The sequence below is a fragment of the Glycine soja genome, chromosome 1, assembly GCF_004193775.1.
Source record: "Glycine soja cultivar W05 chromosome 1, ASM419377v2, whole genome shotgun sequence".
Classification (NCBI taxonomy): Eukaryota; Viridiplantae; Streptophyta; class Magnoliopsida; order Fabales; family Fabaceae; genus Glycine; species Glycine soja.
In genome coordinates, this window is record NC_041002.1 from 34936905 (window position 1) to 34959975 (window position 23071).

Below are 23071 nucleotides of genomic sequence, written 5' to 3' on the forward strand. Positions count from 1 at the left end.
CAGACATGCCTAGGTTTGATTAGCAACATTATGGACACGTCACCACCAATTTGACGTGCCAACTGTGCATGTCTATCATTATTAGATATAACTAATATTTGAATATATAAAATAGTATAATTAAAATTCATAATAAATAATTATATTTGAATATATATATATATATATTAATATATATATTATTTTTCCATCTACAATCAACAATTTAAATTGAAATATATAAGGGGGATTTTAACAATTGTCAATTTCTTTTAAAACAATCGAAATTAAATATAAGGTTAGAGATAAAAGAAGGTGGATTAAAATACATAAATCACTAAGAAAGATAAAACAAAATAAAAGTAGCTTGAAATGATAAGTTTTTGGATGAAAATATGTAATTAGAATGTAAGATTCCACTAAAGATTTTGTTAGTTAATTTCTCTAACAAAAATTAGTTATAGACAAAATTAATAAATATTTCACAACAATACTATTACAAACCAAACAAAACGATTTAATAAGTAATGCGTGAAATACTCATTGAAAAGCAAAAAGAAAAAAAAATGAAAATATCAAATTTAGGGAGTGAATAACTACAAACATTTACTTTCTAAGTTATATATTCTAATTTATAATAAAATAGTAAACAAATATTTCTTAATAGAAGGATGAACTTTGAAGAAAAAACAAATGTGAGGATGAACTCAGCATGACTCACGGATTAGTAAATGAAAGAAAATTAGGCTTGGAAGTTGACGGGCCCATTACGAGATGACCAACTCACATCAGAGTACACTACACTAAGTGGGACCAAACTAAACTGATTCACAGCTTTTTTTTCCCGCACCTCCAAATTACTTTCTGCACCCCTTCCTGCACCTCCATAATGTAAAGTTACATTCCGGATTTGATTACAAATTTTGTCTTCCATAGTGACCAAAAATAGTGACCAAAATAAAAGGTAAAAAAGATATTCCAAAATAGTGCAAAAAACCACTTGAAGGTGCAGGAGGCAACAACCCCGACTCACACACATATCAGCCTATCCCATACTCTTGACTAGTTAAATGAACTGACCCATTAAACTAGACACATTTTTCAGAGTTCTACATGTGATGAACCACATCACATAATTAAAAATGTAATAAGTATATGAACAGGTAAAAGAACAAGATTTTGCATAATTGATAGTGATTAATTGCAGGCATCAATCTTTGCAAAGGGTTTCAATTAGTGGACATGAGAACTTGCAAGTTCCTTATATATACGAACTACATTTGAAGCATAAGACCCGAAGATATTACTAACATGATGACTTAAACAATCATGTTGTACAAGATTTCAAGCATTGCAAATTGAAATCCATTTACCTGGTTTGGATGACAATAATATTTTATAAAATGTAAAAACTTACAAACAGCTTAAATAGCCAGAACATTTGGATTTACTCCAAGCAATTGAGGTCAACAACAACACAAGGGTGAATTGGATCACATCCTATTATGACACAGTATTAATCCCACCCCTTTACAACCTCCATACAAGTGAGCTCAATAAGAAAAGACCAGTTAATCCCCCATAACTGGAAGGTTCATTCATCATTGCCAGCATCACCACCACAAAGTGCAACATTCCAATCCCTCTTCTAACTTTTAGATAATTCATGGAAGCACAACAGAAACATGGTTAGTATTATATCACCCCAATCAAATTAAAACTCCAGGCAAAGTTGTTGTTATTTGACATTGAAGACCTTCAGCCTACAAAGTCATGCAACAGTTGTCCTCCAATGACATCTCTTCCAAAATGCCTATTTTGTGACTCATAATCACTCATAACGTAGCCTTCATTGTTGGTTTCAAGAGCAACACCAAATCGCTGCGCTGCATTCAAGGGGAAAGGTTCAGCCAAACCAATACCATGGTTTTGATAGAGGCCTAGTGTGAGTGACACACTATTGCTTGCACTGCCACCCATGCTCACTCCAACACCCCCTGGCTGATTGCTTGTGCAGGGAAGATTCAGCTGTTCCTGAGTCCTGACTGGTATGTTAGGAAGCTCGTTTATGGCACGCTTGTAAGGAGCTTCCTGAAATTTATCTGTGGAAGTAGATGGATTCTCAGAAACAATGGAGTTATCAGAAGGCAAATGATCACTTGGCTTGTTCGTGCAATGTTCTTCCTTCTGCAGATTCTTTGGAGCTTGCCGTGTTTCTAGCATATGTATTTCTTCCACCATTGGCTTCCAGAGCCTTACTCTGGCATTAATGAACCAATTAGACACCTGACACAAATTGTCAAATATGAGAAGAACCGGCCCTTTAACCGATAAGAATTAAAAGGTTATGTACATATTTGGGTAGAGATTATTTTTGAGAAATACCTAACAAACACAAACTAATGTTTCTTCAAAAGGTTATCAATAATATTTACCTGGCTACGAGATAGACCAGTTTGTTTAGCCAACATTAGCTTGTCAGTATCAGTGGGATAACTGTATGAGGAAAAAATAACTAAACTAAGCAATCATAACACAACAAATACAAGAAAGAAGTTCAAATGCATAAAGCATAATATTGGAAGAGGAGTGAAAATCACAATGTCAGGTATAGCAAATATGGATTTGACTCCTTTAAAATGAGTATATGTAATACAGTTGTTAGTGCGAAAATCAACAGTTGATATTTCAACACTTCCATAATTTGTTATGCATGTGCACCTAATATCAATAGTTGATTTTCTCATCAACTATTACCCTCTAGAGTGAGTTATAAAGGAGCCAGATCCAGCAAGGCATGCATAACTTGTGATTCATATGAACAAACATTGCATGGTACTTACGGGTGCAGAAAGTGCTCAAACAACCATGCTCTGAGGACAGTCACAGCGCGCTCGGGGAGTCCTCTTTGAGGCCGCCAAACAGGTTGGTGCTCAAGAAACCCAGGCCTTTGGCCATATGGGCCTCTATCACTGTTGCCAAACCTTGGAGATTCATCTTTCCTGTTGCTGATATGAAAATGAGCTTTATTGGCAAACTGAATCTGATCAGTAATTGCATTCTTCAAGCATCTAAAATGTTTGGACATAGCTTTTATAGCCAAACTTGCATAGGGAGCTGCATTGCTCAGGCCAGAAACATACTCAAATGAAGTTACTACCGCTTGCATCTGCTGATAGTATTGCCTGTACCTCCTGTAAACCTGTTCAAGATAAATGAACAACAATTCTCACAATTAGGACAAATTTCAAGCATCATTATAATTAAGGAATTCTTTGAAATTTACTGCTATTGTTTAAGCAATAAACATAGCATTGACATGAAAGCAGAAATGATTACTCATGCTACCATCTGCTAGAGCTGAGAATAGATCTTATTTCAACTAATGGTTGATAGGGATTACTTGATTAACCCACCATATAACAATAAAAGACTTAAACAAAGAACTACACATGAAGTCCATATTGGCCATGGGTACTTTACTGGGTTTGTTATGGTAAAACTATACATTTGTAACATCACTAGTTCCACTCCAGATTTTTTTTAACTGAACCAAGTTTTATCAACTGAAAAATGAGAATTGAGAAATGTAGTGTTGTACAGTTGCAGTTTACATAGCACCAGAAATTCCTCACAGAACAGCTGGTGAATCCATCCTTGCACCTTTCAACATAACAAATAACATGGCCAACAAGTTGGAAAGTTTTTTTTTATAACAACCAAATTTAAGTCCATACACCCCAATTGGTAGGTATACTAGCACCAACTAGATCATCTGATATTTGAAATTTCATTAATGAATCTATTCTTGGAGAAGAAAATCTCCGAAATTGAGGGTACTTGAACTAAATTGTGTTTACCAACATAAATAATATCAATGGTAAAAAGAACAAATATCCTCTTTCTGTCTAGGCACAATTGTTATCATCATAAATGCCCAATTCAAGAATATTGTTCTTCATGGGGGACAAAGGAGGCATATTACTGAAAAGATCAGATGCTAGATGTTGGAAAATAAGCAAATGACATTTAACTGCTCAATCAATTCTTGGGCTAATTGAAGACCAGACTAAAATTTCCCAGCAAGAATCATCAATTTCTCAATAAAAAAAACATAGAAAGGTTAATAATCCTTAACAACACCAACTTGGTTTTAAATTGCAGCAGTAGTCATGATTGGGGTGGCTTTGCAATGCAATTGCCAAATTGCAGGCAATTTGAGGTTCACTGAGGGTTGACATCCCAGTGGCTGGCAGCACTCTATGAGTGCTTTGTATGTAGCTCTTCTTGAAACAAGGGCAACCAGCTCTTGTTCCAATGATAAGCATAGCACTTGGAAAACCCTCTTACAAGCTAGCTATCAAGGGCAGAGAACAAAGTCACTTAAGTATTCCACCAAACATCGCATAGTACTCAACGTGCAACTTAGGCACTCCATAATATCCAAGTCCCTATCAGATACACATGGCCCTAAGTCATTCACATCATTTTGGCAATCACATGAGAAGCTCCACACACTAAATAACATATTTACCTAGACACTCTAACAAGACAAAAAAAATTAAATGCAAAGTACATTAACAATTTCCTAGCCTTTGCGCCCAATAACTTTGAACCTAAAAGACGCAGACACAGGGTGGATGACTTAGAATTTCAAGCAACAGTTGATAGCAAGAAGTCCTACCTGTTGGCAAGCATGACTCCATAAAATTTATATCAACTTTGCTGGCTGACATATATTCTAAAAATCCACATTTATGTGTTTAATATTGCAGCTAATGCTGCACAAGTTACTTGGATTGCCTGAAGGTTGACCACAATCCACAAATTCTGAATTTCTAGAGAATGGTAAGAGACATTTTGTTGTTATCTTTAATATCCTTACCATTAGAGAAATAATTGGGAGGAGGCTATGTGCATTACAAATCCGAACAGCTCAATTTCAAAGACAGATCTTCTGTGTGTCTCAAATTTATCAGACCCAATCATCCAAATGAATAATAACATTACAGAAAAAGGGAACATCTTTTAAATGTTGGAAAACAGCTAAAATGAAAAAATACAAAATAAGACTTTGTACAACTTGACTTCATTCTTAACAAATTTCATCCACTTAAAATGAGATAAATATGCAATCTAATGATTTCAATGAAAAAGAAATATTGAACTTTACTATTTCATATAATTGTTCGTAATCCTGATTTTTACACGTCACTTCAACATAAATGACTTTTACACCAGTGATCCACAAAGGAACCAAACCAATCACTAAGCAGGAACTGTGACAGAAAAAATGAGGTGTTAGAAAATAAGGTGAAATAAACATTTTGCTTGATGTGGCAGAATAAACATTTTTCCACACCACATTTCTTCAAAAACAATTGAACTCTGATTAATGGCTTTCAGTGATAGGTTCAACCAGAGAAAAACCAAAGGCAGTAATCAATGTTTTTTCTTAAAGCCGTTTTATTACCCAACCAAGATCAATTTGAGAAACAGCAACGCATAAGAGAACATTGAAGCTTACGTTTTTACAAGGCAACCAGCTAACTAACAATTTCAACATAGCCGAACATTTTTATTAAGGCTCAGAGTACTTATGTGCCTGAAGGTGCTTTGATAGTTTGTGAAGAGATCCCTTTGTGGCCTAAGATTAAAATATATCATATACTGTAGTTTCATCTGCCGGAGAAGAAAGACAGCTTCCCATATAAAATTAATCAATATTGTTAAAATAATACAACATATTGCCTGTATCTATACTAGATAAACATCACAAACCATGTATCATGTATGATACATTTATCATCTCATACATGCTACAGTTTTGTCATTAATATTGTCCAATCAGAAATGTAACATATAAAAGTCTAATATCCCTATACAGAATCAATACACCCGCCAAATATGCACCATATCATATGAGACCACTTTCTTGCAAAAACAATCCATTAACAATAATTGCCAGCAAAAATACTATTTTAGCATCCAGATCTTCAGTAATATGTCAATTAAAATAATAATTAAAAAAATTAAGCCAACCTTACATAAAGTTAAAACACCTTGTCATGTAAGTATGTAAGTTATTTAACCTTTGAACACCATGATCATATCAACAAACTTTTTCGGAGTATAAATCTTTTCCGATGGATTCCTTCAACAACTTTATGCAAATTATCCCTCCAAAATGGGTGACATGGTCACATATGAGAAATCTTTATATAGTTGACAGACACTTTACAAATACAATGCTCATCTTCGTGCATATATTCCCTACCATTAACTTTTCCAAAAGGACAATTGAGTTCACCGAGGCCATCCATCACAGGAAATACAAGAATCTTGATGATGTACTGTTAAAAGATCATCCATGAAAGCTATAAAATACAATGACAATATGACATAATCACAAAAATAACACCTTACTCAACACAATCAATCAGAACCTAAGCAATCTTTCACTTTGAAGGAATCATTAACCATACATTAATTATAGATATATATCATGCGCAAACTTTTGAAAACCTCCTTAAAAATATTTTTAAAAAAATAAAAACTAGCAAATTTAATTTACTCAACAACCCATTTATCTTTTGAAAACTTAACTAAACTAAAAACAGTAGCAAAACTGGACAAAATGACTAGCATTCAAATCAACAGGAGCATCCAACATCAAACAAGAACAAATTAAAAAAACACCCTTCACCAAAATTTTCATGTGACAATAACACAAACCAAAAAGAGAGGATATTAAAACAAAAACAAAAACTAAAGCACAAACCTCATCAAGCATAGTTAAGAGCCTAGATTTTTTGCGACCCTGATCACCCCCATGATCCCCTAATGGATCTTCACTTGAACTCTCTGGAGGAATAGGCTCCATTAATGATGCATCAGCCACAATCTTCTCAGCACAAACCCCACCAACATCACATAACTCTTCCAATAATTGCTGCGCAGGCTTCAAGAACCTCGATCCCTTCAATATAGAAGCATAGCCAGTAAATGGCCCCATTGGCACTGTGCACCTTGAAACCTCATTCAAACCAGAACCACCATAAATCACTACACCACCACCACCACCACCACCAACCCCACCAACCTTATCACCATAAACCACAGATCCATATCGCTGAAGATTCACACCGTTGTTGTGTGATGACAGAGACAAAGACAAAGGCTCGGGCTTAAACACCATGATTTCACTATTATTGTTGTTATTATTATTATAACCCTGATCAAACTCTCTCAGGTTCTGTGCTTGGTAGAGAAACATGTTGTTGTTGTTGCTATTGTTAATAACCTGAATTGTGGCTTGGTTCAAAGGCAAAGACGATTCAGGATCCAAGTAAGAAACAGAAGAGGAGTTAGAAGAACAACACGAAGAAGAAGAGCCGTTGTTCATAACTCCTCCCCCTCCTGCTGCTGCTGCAAAACCCATCATCAAATTCGCACGTTCTTCCTTCATACCACAACCCAAGTTGTGTTTTTGGCCGTTGTGGAAGCTTGTCAACAAATCAGAAGATATAAACGAAGAAGGGTCGTACAAAGGAAGCAAAGACGAGGGCTCAACGAGACCATGTTGGTTCTGTGTCGCCACAACCCTCAGCTTATCTCTTCTGCTTTGTTGTGGCACATGGTAAGCCTCAAAACCCTCAGCCATAGAAGAAAAAAAAGCTGAAAATGAATCTCTCTTCAACACAAGTTAGATAGAGAGAGAAGAGAGAGAGAGAATGAACTGACGATGAAACGAGATGAAGGAACTATAGGGTGTGTGTAATTATGGTGATGTTATTGTGAAGAATGATAGAGAGAGAAAGTGGTTTGGTTTTTTTTTCTATCTATCTATGTTTTGTTTCTATGTTGATCAGTGTTAAGATAGATACGTGAGAAAGTGGGAGATTTTAATGAGAAAATTGAGGTATGGGTTTTGTGTGTGTGTGTGTGGTTTTTTTGACAGCACGCACACTCAAATTCCCTTGTTTGGTTCTTTCTTTGTTTCTCTCTCGCTACAGTGAACAACACAGAGATTCTTGCTTTCTTTCTTCTCACTTCAAAACAAGGAACAAAGAAAGTGCAAACTCATCACCAAGGACGAAGAGCTCTATAGGGTTTCCAGAAACCGGATGGTCACCGGCTATTCCCGGTAACAACTGAAGCTGTAGTAGTATGTAATGTATAAATGTATGTATGTGTGTGTCTGCTCTTTTCTTTCTCGCCGCTGGGTTGCAGGTATTTCTGACACTGGGTTTCTGGGGTTTGTCGTTTTCCCAACACTCATGCTTTATCAGTTTTTTTTTTTTAAAAAAAAAATATTTACTGGTTTCTAAATGATTAGAAAATATCTTGATTATTGCTTACTATATATATTACTAAATTTTTGCATTACATTAAAATTTGTGTACTAAATTTTATATCAAAATAATTATATATATTTATATATAATTTAAACTTATTTTCAATTAAATTAATCTTATAAAATTAAAATCACCCAAAACTGAATTTGTAAAAAGTCGCCCAATCATATAATAGTACTTAGTTTTACGGATTTGAATTTATATAATAATTTTATCTCTTTGAGTGAATTATCGCTTTGGGTTGCCTATGAAATGAGGTATGGAAGGAATATTTTCTTGGTCTGTAATCCCTAGAAGTAGAATTTTGACTTTTTATGAGATTTTGAGATATTTTTACATTGATTATTTATATTAGTTATGTAACTAATTTTTTTATTAAAAATTTAATTACATTTAAAATTTATTACTTCTTTTTTTAAGAATATATTTTATAATAATCAAATAAAGGTTATCTCATATTTAATGTGTGATGTCAATTAAATTATATTTATTGAATCTTCACAACATTTTATATTACATGTTAGAATTATTGTATGGTACCAAATTAAAATAGAAGATGAGTATACAAGAGTTTACTATAAACATGAAGTTGATTCAATTTAATTAAGTTAATTTTTGGTTTAATAAATTTAAATATCATGTTAATTTTTCATATATAAAAAACTGGTTCTTCGCTATGTGAAGGTATGGGGGAGGAATGTTATACGCAGTCTTATCTTTGCATATGCAAGGAGACTGTTTCCGGATTCGAACCCATGACCAACAAGTCCAACAAGTCACCAAGGCACAATTTTACCGCTGCAGCAGGGCTCGCCCTCTTCAATTTTTCATATATGAATAAAAAAAATGTTAATTTCTCTTATAATATAAGCCAAATAATTATAATTATTACAAATAAATTATTTTGTATTTTATAAAAACTTAAAACAAATAATTATTTCTCTTTCATAAAATTTTCCCGTAGTAGAATAAAAGATTTTAAATATAGAAAAAGGGTGATAAGATGAATGATAGCGATACTGATGGTGATGACGCACGTGAGAAGAAAGGAACAGTGCGATGAAAGAAAGAAAGGCTGAGTTTACCCTTCTCAGCACTCATCCGCCAAACCTAAACCCCTTTTGCCTCACTCTTTCGCGTTACGAGGTTTTCATACCTTTTCCTTTTCTTTTAATATTAAATTATTAGTAGGGATTAGGGAAGGAAAATAAATAAACAATTAATAAAAAGATATATTCTAATCATTATCATTATTTGTGGTTAAAACAAACGTAAACTTAGTGAGGACCCAGATTAATAATTAAGTAATCCATGGTTAAGAGTAAAATTCATATTGGTTTTTTGTGTAATTGATCAACACGTGTAATTTCTTTACTAATTGTTGGAACAATAGTAAAGATAGCAAACAAAGCTATCATAATCATGGGGACGTGAATTGTGTGATTGAGGGGCCTTCTTGTTGTGGGATCAGAAAAATAATTAGTGGATTAAACTACAGTAATCATGTTTCAGCTGATTGATTCTGTGCTCATTCTTTTACACTTTTTAAAAATTAATTTATATTTTTATGTCAATTATTTATTACTTTAAATTAAAATTAATTCTACTAAAATTAGTCTTTTCAACTTCAAAATAAATTAAACTTGTGTCCTTGGCGTTAAGGGATGGTTTAGTTATATTTAAATAAAAAGAAAAAAAATAAAAATTTATTTAAATCTCACTTCTCTTTTTTCTATTTTAATTCAAATATTGTTTTTTCAATTTTCTCCCATTCATTTCTCCTCCACACATCCAAACTAACATAATTAATGCACAAGTTAATAAGTTACCATAAAAAAATGTAGGCATTTGTTAACGATGTGGTTCCAGAAGTTAAAAGGTGCGAGTTTGAATTTCTATTAAAAAAATTTGATTGAACGTCAATAACACAATTTCTTTCTATATAAAAAGTGCCTCCAGCGATGTATGGACAGTAATGCAAACACATCTTTAAGATTTCTCAAAATTTGAGTTTCAATTTTCTTAATTAAAAATTGAAGTTTTCCATTAGCTAAATACATATAACTATGAGACTTTCTCAGAATTATGATTACTAATAGATACATATATTTTTTTATTCTAACAAAAGAGATGCATTTTTTTTTATATTAATGGATTCACGAGGCTTAACTAACCATGATTATAGTTTGCAAACTTTCAAATTCCAATTGCTGAAGCATTCTCCTCTTAATTATTAATCGCACCGAGAAGTTTTATTGTTAATAAAAGGAGAATTTGTGAAGCTACTAAAATTGAACTAAAATAGTTTGTTTAAAATTATAAATTCAAACCTCGTTCTATTACTATGCTTAAAAATTGGAATTTTAAATGAATAAGTTATTATTTTTTGAGATAGCTGGGGACAAGCAATAAAAAAAGCATAATATTTTTTCTTTTAAATTTTTTGAATTTATGTTTTTAATCCCTAATGTAAATTTTAACCGATCAAAATCTCTATTTTTTTTACCACTTTTAATTTTTACTATAAAATAACAATATTACCTAATTACATAACATTGAAACATTGACTAGTTGATAATATCATACTAATTTATGAGAAATTAAAAACATATTTTACGGAAAAAATTATATATAACTATCCCACAAAACTTGTTAATGACATGATCGGTTATTGTGTTGTTAATATTGTTGTTACGTCATTTGTAAACCATATTATTTGATATTAAAAATTAAAAGTGCTAACAAAAATTTGATCAATTTAGATTAGAGCTAAAAGAAAAAATATGAATAAGTTCATGAACACTCAAAACTGTAAATCCTAAAAAAAAATACTAAGTAAATAAATTAACCTTTCTCGATTGAAAATATCTGTAAGGAGCATAATAATTAGTTACACAAAAATATTCAAACAATCCAAATAAAAACGAATAAGTAATTGTTAAAAAAAAGCATCAAATTTGTGAAAAGAAAATTTTCTTCAAATGTTAGGTAAAAATCACAAAACTTATTCCAAAAAAATCTTTACTGTGAAAATAATAATACAAAAGAGTCTTCAATTAGTAATACGCCACAAATCACCTCTACTTACTACCAAGAAAGAATAGAAATCACTAAGAGTAAAAATAAACAATAAGTACCCACAAAAGGTATAATTGTCTCACATTTAAAATCGAAAGAAAAACAAAGGTGACTTCAAGTAACAAGAGCAAGAAATAGATGCCTTTAAGTGTGAATTAATTATTTGAGTAACTAACATAAAATTATTTCTTTAACTAGAGATTTAATGTTCAAGTTTTGAATATATAATTATCTTAAATATTTAAAGGAAAAGTGTTATTACTTGTAATAATCTTACATGTAACTGGAACAGAATTATTTTCAGTAAAAGATATTTGTAGTTAAAAAAATAGATGCCTTGGAGCTCTTTAAATAAAACCACACTAACATTGCAGCATGAAATGGAGGAAATTAAATATCAACAATATTTATATATGCTGCATACCAATTGAATTTGCAAAGCAACCTTGTCTTTAGGCAACATGACCAACTGAATAGTCTTTCCATAGCACCTAGGCTCTCCTCCGTCATTGAGAAGCATATATTCATCAAGAACATAGGAACACACCAACCGTTTAAGTGGAGCAATGGATTTCATCAACAACCCCACGATAAGAAGCATCCACCTCATCAACATCGTCATGATTGCATATTTATTTAATTAACTAAAATTAGGTACTAAACTATTTAGAGAATTAATTATTAAGCTAATAAATTATGTCAAAATTTATATAATAACATATTTTTTACCGTTCAATAATTAATTAATTAAATAAATAAAAATAATGTGTGTGGAATAATAATAAATAAATTATAAGTGTAAAATAAAAATGTAAATTGCATTCAAATAATAATAAATTAATTATTAAATTTAACCGCCTAAGTTAACTGAACTGGAGGGACTAAAAATATAAATGGAAAATTTTTTGAGGACTAAGATTGATAAACTTGTTTAGAGGAGTTAAAAATTGTAACTCATGCTAAAGTGAGAGACCATTTTTATATTTTATTATTTAAATAATAACATTTTTTTAATAATTCTACATTGTCAAAAACATTGTAGCAATTTATATAGTGACATAAAAAAGTTATCTATATACAATACTATGTTATGTAATTGTTATATCAGACTAATTATCTATGTGGCAGACTATGTGATTACTAACATAACTACCACACCACTAATTAATGGTCTAAGTTATTGGAGGAAATTAAAAAATGCATACAATTTTTGAAAGGCTAAAATCAGCCAAATTTTTTCTTTTTTTGAAAAATAAAAGTATAAGCCATGATAAAATACGACATTATTTTCATATTTGGCCCCAATTTTTGTTAGACCTAGATTATACTAACATCAAATGCTAGTCTAATTTGTTATACATAATTTCCGTTTGCAATAATTGTTAATATACTTCATTTTTCCAACATTTTTTTTATGTATATTCAGCGGAATTGCTTCATCTACTTTAGTATTAGCCGGTAGAAATAGTGGTTCGAGAGAAGCTACGAGTAGGACTTTCTGGGTTTTTTTTTCCCTAAATATATCTTCTCTTTTCTACTTTTTTTTTAATCTATACTATTTGGTAATTTAATTTTCAATATATATTATTTGGGACTTTTTCTCTTCTTTTTATTTTTTAATTTAAAATATTATAAAATATAAATATTATATTATATAATTTTTTTAATTGGTTTTAAAATTACTTATTTATTAAATTAAATTTTTTAATTTTTTTTTAATTTTTTTTAAAGAAAATGATATTATTAAATATAATTATTTTTGTTTTATTATTTAATTTACTTAAAATATCTTTTAGGTGAATATTTTTATTTAAAATCTGAATTTTTTAATATAATTATATTACTAAATATAATTAGTTTGTTTATGTCATTAGATTTAATTAAAAATGAGAAGACTTTTTGTTTAACAACTTATTTATAGAAGAATATTATATTGCATTATCAATAAAATACTTAAAAAATTACACTTGGTTAAGAAAAAACTTAAGATGAAGATATATTAAGACAATTATTTCTGTTATGATCATATTGTCGGCAAATTTTACATTTTTTTTTACTTTCTCGTTCATTTTCTTCCTCGTTCATGTCACGGGTAGGAATGCGAGTTGAAATGGGACGACGCCCTCTTTCTCATTGAATCAGGATTGATTCGGGTTGCAACAAAAATTTAATTGCTAATTAAATATCTTTAAAGATATTTTTATTATCAAAAATAGCTTATATTTAATAATTATTAGTTTGAATATTTTAATCTTTTCTTTTCATATCTACAAGCCATAAATAATAAAAATATCAATTCTTATCACTTAAGCAAAAAATAACTATTAAATAAATATTTTTAAAAATATTTTCAATATACTTTTATTTAAATATATTTTCAATATAGCAATTACTATGTCTATTATATAAGATAAATATATCAATTATTTTTTTACTGTGTTTTTTAGTTTATTTTAATACTACTAACTAATTTTCTTATTTTTTTAATTAACGAACATAACAAAAAAAATATCAACAACACATAAATTTGACTACAAAAGTACATACAAAGTAACTAAAAAATTGTACTCTTCTTTTATCCAATTTTTTTATTTTTCTTTATCTATATATTTTTTCTTTAAAAAATGAAAAAAATTATAAAATTTAATTTAATAAATAAGTAATATTAAAACTAATTAAAAAAGTTATATAATATAATATTTATATTTTATAATATTTTTAATTTAAAAAATAAAAAGGAGAGAGAAAGTTCTAAATAATATATATTGAAAATTAAATTACAAAGTAATATAGATTAAAAAAATAGAAAAAAGAAAGTGTATTTACATTAGAAAAAAAAATCAGACTTTCTGTCTCTCTGTATAAACGCACACAATGTCATTATTGTCGTGTTATCGTATGCCACATCAATAATTATTTTAGTGCAATTTAATTATTTTGTAGGCATTTTTAACATTTCTCGGTTAGACAAAAATATCTCATAATGCAATGATTAGAACCATGAAATTTGATGTGGTGTGTATCAATAAGAATTCCTTATGGAATACTATCAACATGGTCTTTGGTTAGAGGGAAACAGAGGGGAGAATTTTTTAAGACATTAATTTTTTAGTTCAATTTTTAGGAGGAGATGAGAATGAAATGGAGGGGAATTAATATAAACAAAATCTCTTCTTATCTAATATTTGCTCTCCTCTTATATTTTGCAGGATTTAGAAGAAAAGAAAAGGAAATTTAAAACGCATTTCAAGTTTAATGACTACAATATTCTTACTTAGGCTTTAAAAATTAAAATTATAATTAAGAATAAAAACGTGAATTGATTTTTAAAACTATTTCTCCCCTCCATTAAATCTCTCTTCTCCCTTCTCTTAAACTAAGTAGTTCCTAAATATGCAGATTAATTGATACACAATTATTTTATTTGTTTAAAATATAAAGATTAGGATCGCAAGATATCAAGGAAAATTTAGACGTCTCAACTATGTTGGAATCTTGGGAAAAATTTATCCTATACCTAGCACCCCTGTATTATTAAACAAAAATGAAATAAACCAAGAGCATGAGGGGACCAAAACAAAACTCATGCAGAAACGAGCTAATGAAATCTGTAGAAAGGCAACCCTATCCTTTTTCGAAGAAATCTTTTTTTCTAATTATAAAGTCAAGTAAGATATCCCACCACCGAAAACCAAGATGAGTAATCCCATAATTTGCTAATTTAGTTGCATAATTGCTCCCCTCTCGGTAGACATGCGAAACATCAAACCTCGTTGAGCATGTATGAGCCAAACAATTATCCCACTGATTCCTTAGTTGTCAAGGAACTAACCTTTGATTCTGAAAAGCCCTAATCACCGAGGATAAATCACTTTCTAGCAATAATGACCTCCAATTTCTTTTAACAGCAATATTATAACTTCCACTATTTCAGCATTAAGCGACAAAGAAACACCCAAATGCAAAGCAATCCACCACTGTTATCTTGAAAAATGGCTGCACATGCAGCGAAGCCTAATGATCCTTGAGGATCCCCATCAGTGTTAACTTTGATCCAATTAAGAGAAGGAGCCCGCTAATTAAATAACTGGCTTGATATTTGGAGCCTCACATCCCGCCCTTGAACGTGAAAGAAATTAAGAATTTCAAATTCTTTCATATTAGAAAACATGAGAAATTACCAGAGAGTGAAACTGCTGCTACAATCTTCGATCCTTAAAATGACCCTTTGAGGTTCAAATACATTATCAAACTCTCAAAAGATTACGACTATACCACAAAAACCACACTACACTAATCACACTAGCTACTATAACATCCCGAACTTGCAAGCTTAAACGTCTTCTGCAGACGTCTAACAGACGATTTTGGGAGAATAAAATACAAAACTATTCTAATTGATTTGTAATTGAGTTGAATAATTATGCAGTAATTTTGTAAAATACAGTTTCATTCAATCACAAATTTTTAACATCTTTGTTATGACTTTTAAGAAAATAATTATAAAAATTAATAAACTTATAATATATGATTTATAATTGAATAATAACGTAAAAATATAATATTTTTTATCAACTAAAAATATCCACTGTATAAAAAAATTGAATAGTTTTGTAAGTTTGGGAAAGATTAGTTGTTAAAAAATAATCACTCATTTTGAATTTCTTTTAAAATTATTTAAAATAATTTTTTTTAAGAAATTAAATTAAAAAAATACTGAAGGTAATGATTGTATAAAGAGAGAGAGAGAGAGAGAGAAAAATCACTACAAAAAATTTCTCATTTAGCCGCGAAAATTTAATATTAGTTTTTCACAAACACATAAGTTATAAGATTTAATTGCCATACATTAATAATATAAAAATAATTATACTGTCAATCATAAGTTTGATAAAAAAAAATTATAAGTTTGAGTCTTAAGTACCTTAAAAATCAAACATAACATGTATTATGATTCGTTTTTAGTGTAAAAAAAAAAATTACACAAGAGACGTCCGTACATTGTGAATTGGGGGGCCTCCCCCTATTCTTTTTAATTTGATTTTTTATAATATATATATATATATATATATATATATATATATTGTAATATTAAAATGAATATTTTTATTTTGGGGTTAGATGTGTCATTTCTTTATCTTATTTTCTTTATCAAATATATAATTCTCCTTGACATTTTATTTATCTTTTTATATATTTATTGTGATGATAAAATATTTATATTTCTAGATAAATAAATTTCTTCTCTTTTATAATACTTCTTGTTAAGACAATTGTATTTTTCTAACAAAATATTCAAATACCATTTATTTTTATTTTCAATAGTACTTTTTTATCATCTATTATTGCTATTTTCAAGACTATAAATAATTACATTTACAAGAGTTTATTAGCATTCTCTCTATATGAATTTGTTTATAAATGATTTGATAATTAAAAGTTATTTATTAACATTTGCAATAGGATAGCCTTAATTACAAACATCATATCAGATATTTATATATTGAGGTTTGAGACACACTAACAAATATTCCATCTTTCTTCCAATCCATTCTTTATATATATTTTTTCTTCTCTTCCTGTCTTTGTTTATTTGGGTATTACTAGTGTATGAATCCAAACATGTCGCCGAATAAATGTTGAGAAGCATACCAAATATCTGAGTTGTGCTATAGTTGTGCTATAGATGTGTCAAAATTCTAGGGCACTTACTATATCGTTATCACCCAATATTATTATTCAATTAATGACATTTTTTTCGTCACATGTTAATAATTGAATTTTGTAATCTTAGATCTTTAAAACATGTTTAGTTTGTTTTTTTAAATATATTAATGTTCTCTTAAAATTATTATAAATTCTTGATATAATTAATATTTTAGAATATATAAAAAATTCATATAAAATTTGATATACATATATGAATCTTAATTTTTGTAGTTGGCACCCTAACATTGAAGTTTGGTTCCATTCCTACTTTACACTAATTATGTATAACAATTGAACTCTATATATATAAGAGTTTGTTAACTTATACTCACTTGAAAAAAAGATGATGAAACTCACAAATTAAGAATGGGATGAATTGGTTTCTAAATCAAATCAAACCTTAAAAATAGAGTTTTTAAAAACTTTATTTTTCAAGGATTGTATCATAAACTTTTATAAAAACCAATATCTAATCAATCACCATTAACACAAAATTCTTTGTTAAAGTTCTTTTTCAAAAATAAATTTTCTTTAAACTTCAATAAATTGATCAAGACTACAATGAGAAAGAAAGATAAGATCAAGAGAAAATGTACACCAAATTTTATACTGGTTCACTCTATCTTTAGAGACTACTCTAGTTATCTAATTAGATTTTCACTATGCATATAAAATTCTTACAAGCAATCACAATCAATCAAAGATCTTTCCCAGAAAAAGAGACTAAGGTACCTAACCCTAGAGTTCTTTGTGAATAAGAGTCTAAGAGAAACATAACCTTAGCCTAAACTAGAAAAACTTACTCTAGCATGCCTTCAGAAATTCATGCATATGCTAACATGTAAAACAAAGTCAAGGAGAGACACAACCTGATCAATCAATCACACGTAAGAACCTTTACTTGAGTGAATGAGTCTCTTCTTGATCTCACAAGAAATTCACAACTCATTTTTACCATGAAAACTTCAAAAAATGAAGTCTAGAAAATGTGAGTTACACAAAATATTTTAAGCACTTTTTCTTCTACCTTAAAAGTGAAAACACAAGCTGGTTATTTATAGAGAAAATGGTTATAACTGTTTGTAATCAATTAAATAGCCAATGTAATTATTATCATTTCAATCGATTAAGGTGTTATTCTCAACATCTGGATAGCTTTCAAGAACAATGTAATCAATTAAGTGGTGTTAGAGATAGGGGGAACAACATAATGTTGGACAAGTACGTTGTAATCGATTACCAGTGGAAAAATGTCTTTTTCAGAAAATGTTAAAAATATTCCTAAACCTTTTTATAATCAATTTAAAAACTACGTTGTGAGGCCAAACCTTTACAATCACTAAGAGACTCTTTTAACAAAGATAGACTAAGACGTAGCTTTCTTCTTAATCTTTATTTTCTTGGTCTTGATTTAATCTTGAAGCAATCTCTGTTTGCTTAACCTTGAATGTTTCTTGAAGCAATCTTATTTGATTATACTTTGGCATCATCAAAAACATGTATTCATACATTCACATTCTTCCCCTTTTTTGATGATGACAACCATTATCAAATAAATTCTTTTTGACATCATCAAAACCTGCATGATTCACATTCTCCCCCTTTTTGATGATGACAACCATTATCAAGTAAATTCTTATCAAAAACCTGTATTCATACATTCACATTCTCCCCCTTTTTTTATGATGACAACCATTATCAAGTAAATTCTTTTTGGCATCATCAAAACCTGCATGATTCACATTCTCCTCCTTTTTTATGATGACAATCATTATCAAGTAAATTCTTTTTTTTGCATCATCAAAATCTGCATGATTCACATTCTCCCCTTTTTTGATGATGACAACCATTATCAAGTAAATTCTTTTTTGCATCATCAACACTTGCATGATTCACATTCTCCCCCTTTTTTATGATGGCAACCATTTGTTAGGAGTAAAAAAAATATTTATTTCTGCCGTTCACTCCCCCTTGATTTTGCAATGATTGCTTATATGAAACAATTGAAGATTTCATATATAAAAAAATTGTCTCATAAAAAATAGATAATCCCCTTACTATCTCATCTTTTATCTATCTCTCCCCCTTTGTCAACATCAAAAACAAATCATGAGCATAGAGAAGAAAAACATTCAACAATTTATAATGAATTAATAGAGTAGAGCATGTCATACCGTTCAAAGTATCATTTCTTGGCCTAATAGATTTAGTCTCATCAAAAGCAAATATGAGAATCAAATGATACCAAAAGGCCTTTATCACATAATTGATAAATACTTAATAAACTATGCTTAAGACCATCAATAAGTAAAACATTTTTTATGAAGGTAGAGGGATTCGTACCTATTTTTCCAACTCCAACAATTTTACCTTTGTTGTTGTCTCCATAGGTCACATGTTCACTATTTTTGGGAGAAATATGAATAAACTTTTATGCATGTCGCGCCATGTGTTTAGAGAAACCGCTATCAATGTATCAACTTTGCTTCAATGGGTCGATCATTCATATAATCATATTTTGATTTTGGTACCCAAATTTTCTTGGGTCCTTGAATGTTGGTTTTGACTAAAGATCCTTTTGGAACTCATACCATTTTTCCTATGCTATTATCATTCTTTCTAATATAACATGTTGATGCACTATGATCTTTCTTACCACAGTAAAAGCATGTTAAGAAGGGAGAACTAGTCTTTTGAGTGGAGGAAAAGAAATTTTTATGCATCTTTTTTTTATTTTCAAGATTATATCCTAATCCAGCCTTATCAAAAACACATCTTTGTTTGCCTAATATAATATCTAAATTATTTTTACCAAGAGATCCTTTTGTTTTCTTTGTTTGCCTAATATAACATGTTGATGCACTATGTTGATTTTCAATTTTTAAATCAACAATTTCTTCTTTGAATTTATCACAACATTCACATGAATGAGATGCTTTATTTTTTTTTCTTGTATTAAGCATTTTATAGAAGATTGATTTTTATCTACTGATTTTAAAATTTTAACTTCAGATTTAAGATTTTCTAACTCTACATTTAATTTCAAATTTTCCTTTTCTAAACTTGAAATAGTTTTCTTAGAATATGAAACTAATTTGGCAAGTTTGACAAATTCTTTATGCAAGTCATTGAATGCATCTTGGAGTTCATCAAAAGAAATAGATAAGTCATAGTTAGAAGACATTACCTCTTCTCCGCTTTCATAGTGTTTGGCCATGAGGTCCAAATTTATGATTTCATTTTCTGAATCACTTGATGAATCCATGTCATTATCTTCCCAAGTGATGTATGCTTTCTTTTCTTTCTTATTTTTGAAATTTTTCTTGTCGGATTTTTCCATTCTTCTTTTAAAGACAGGACAATCAAATCTCAAGTGCTCAGGTTGATCGCATTCATAGCATTTTGGAACTAAGGAGGAATATTCTCCTTTCTTCTTTGAATTGAAGTTTGATCTCCTTTGATTTCCTTTGTTTCTAAGAAATTTATTGAATCTCTTCACAAAAAGTCTAAAATCATCATCTTCTTCTATTTCATTCAAGTCCTCTTTGTCACTTTCTTCTTGAATAGAAGATGGGGCTTTAAGTGCAATTCCTTTCTTTTTCTTGTCATTTTATTCATGTTGGTTTAGTCTCATAATTTTCATTTCATGTTCTTGAAGCTTTCCAAAAAAAGTTGCAAGAGTCATGTTAGCGAGATCTCTCGATTTTGCAATTGCAGTTACCTTTGGTTGTCATTGCCTGCTTAAACATCTCAACACTTTGTTAATGAGATCTTCATTAGGAAATATTTTTCCTAATGATGCAAGATGATTAACTATATGTGTAAATATCTTTTGCATATCTTGTATGGTTTCATTTTTGATTTATTCTAAATAGTTCATATTCATGTGTGGGAGTGTTTATTCTAGATCTCTTGACATTAGTTGTGCCTTCATGGGTTACTTGTAGTGTATCTCACATTTCTTTTGCTTTTTTACAATTTGAAACTCTAAAATATTCATCCATGTCTAATGCAAAAGTAATTATATTTTTTACCTTTGAATTATATTGAACTCTTCTTCTTTCATCCCATTGTTCTCTAGGTTTTTCTATAGTTGCATTTCCCACTACCATTGTAGGAATGAAGGGACCAATTTCAATGGCTTCCCATATATTCAAATCTATGACTTCTATAAAGATCTGCATTCAGATTTTCTAATAGTGATAACCCTCACCATTGAACATAAGAGGCCTATTAATAGAATTTCCCTCAGGAAATGGAAAGTTAGATGAAGCCATAATTATTCTTGAAGTTTTTAAACGTTAGACAAGAATCCTGCTCTAATACCACTTATTGGACAAGTTGCCTCAATAACTTAAGAGGGAGGGGGGTGAATTAAGTCTTACATAATTTCCCACTAATAAACTTTTAACCTAATTTTAAATAATATGCTCAGAATGCAGAAGAAGAAGCAACAATCAATTTAATAATGTTATTTAAACGTGCAAGACAAAATTGATTGTAATACAATAAATAAGATAAGGGAAGAGAGAATTGTAAACTCAATTTATATTGGTTTGGCCACTTCCCATGCCTACGTTCAGTCCTCAAGCAACCTACTTGATATTTTTTACTATCTCTGTAAATCCTTTACAAACTTTGAACACACCTTGGGATCCCTCACCCTTGTGTTCAAGATTCTCCAAGAAACAATTAGTCTCTTGATTACAATTCTCTTAATCCAAGAGACAACCAATCTCTTGATTACAATTGAATTTCTAAGATGAAAAGAAAGACTTCTCTCCTTTAGAGTAGATGATACAAATTGAAGATCCTAGAGGAATTTCTCTCTTTTAGAGATGATAATACAAATTGAAGTTCCTAGATGAATTCTCAATAGGTTTGCAAGTGTTTGCCCAATAGTTGTTGAGAGAGCATTTGACAATTTAGTTCTCTTAGAACATCTCTCTCTTGCTGCTTTTCGAAGTCAGACACACATATATATAGGCCCATTGTGCCTTTTCAAAATGGTTTGAAGAGATGTGTCTTTTCAAAAAGCTTTTCTGAAATTTTCAAATTTCCATCTTCAATTTTCAATTTTAAAATTTCAAATTTCAAACTTTCTGAAAAAGCTTTTTAAAATAATTTTACTTATGGTAATCGATTATAATGCCTTGTAATCGATTACCAGTGGAAAAATGTCTTTTTCAGAAAATGTTAAAAATATTCTAAAACCTTTTTATAATCAATTTAAAAACTACGTTGTGAGGCTAAACCTTTGCAATCACTAAGAGACTCTTTTAACAAAGATAGACTAAGACGTAGCTTTCTTCTTGATCTTTATTTTCTTGGTCTTGATTTAATCTTGAAGCAATCTCTGTTTGCTTAACCTTGAATGTTTCTTGAAGCAATCTTATTTGATTATACTTTGGCATCATCAAAAACCTGTATTCATACATTCACATTCTCCTCCTTTTTTGATGATGACAACCATTGTCAAGTAAGTTTTTTTTTACATCATCAAAACCTGCATGATTCACAACACATAATAAATATTAATTTTATACAATTAAAATTTAAAATATAATAAAAAAATAAGTTATAGTATTACAATTAAAATTTATAATAAATCACATTGATCATGAGCAAATCACATAAGTGAGTTTGACATCACTTTCAACCCAAAACTTGAGGATTTAGGCTTATAGGCCTTTCTCACTTATATATTACTCAATTTGTTTAATTTTATCCAATGTGTGATTTCATCCTTACACTTGAATTTTAACAATCTCCACCTCAAGTAGGAGTCATTTCTTCCGCATGACATATATATGCACCACTTCTTAAGCCCTTGCATCCCTTAGAGCTTATTCATTGGTTGTTAATATGTTCTAGATACTTGCAATGTCGTTAGCTCATATTAATGGGACATATTGCTTGACCTCCACATTGTTGGGAAGACCTTTGAT

General features: G+C 29.9%; 1 protein-coding gene across 1 annotated transcript; it reads right to left on the bottom strand.

Moving 5' to 3' along the window:
- Positions 1 to 1258: 1258 nt before the first annotated feature.
- On the bottom strand, positions 1259 to 8105 carry LOC114415064 (BEL1-like homeodomain protein 9). Its single transcript, XM_028379591.1, has 4 exons — positions 6761 to 8105; positions 2823 to 3181; positions 2415 to 2475; positions 1259 to 2265 (listed from the first exon to the last, which is right to left on the bottom strand). Exons 1-4 carry the CDS (start codon positions 7640 to 7642, stop codon positions 1738 to 1740), a joined length of 1830 nt encoding a protein of 609 aa, XP_028235392.1. The 5' UTR covers positions 7643 to 8105; the 3' UTR covers positions 1259 to 1737.
- Positions 8106 to 23071: the final 14966 nt, after the last annotated feature.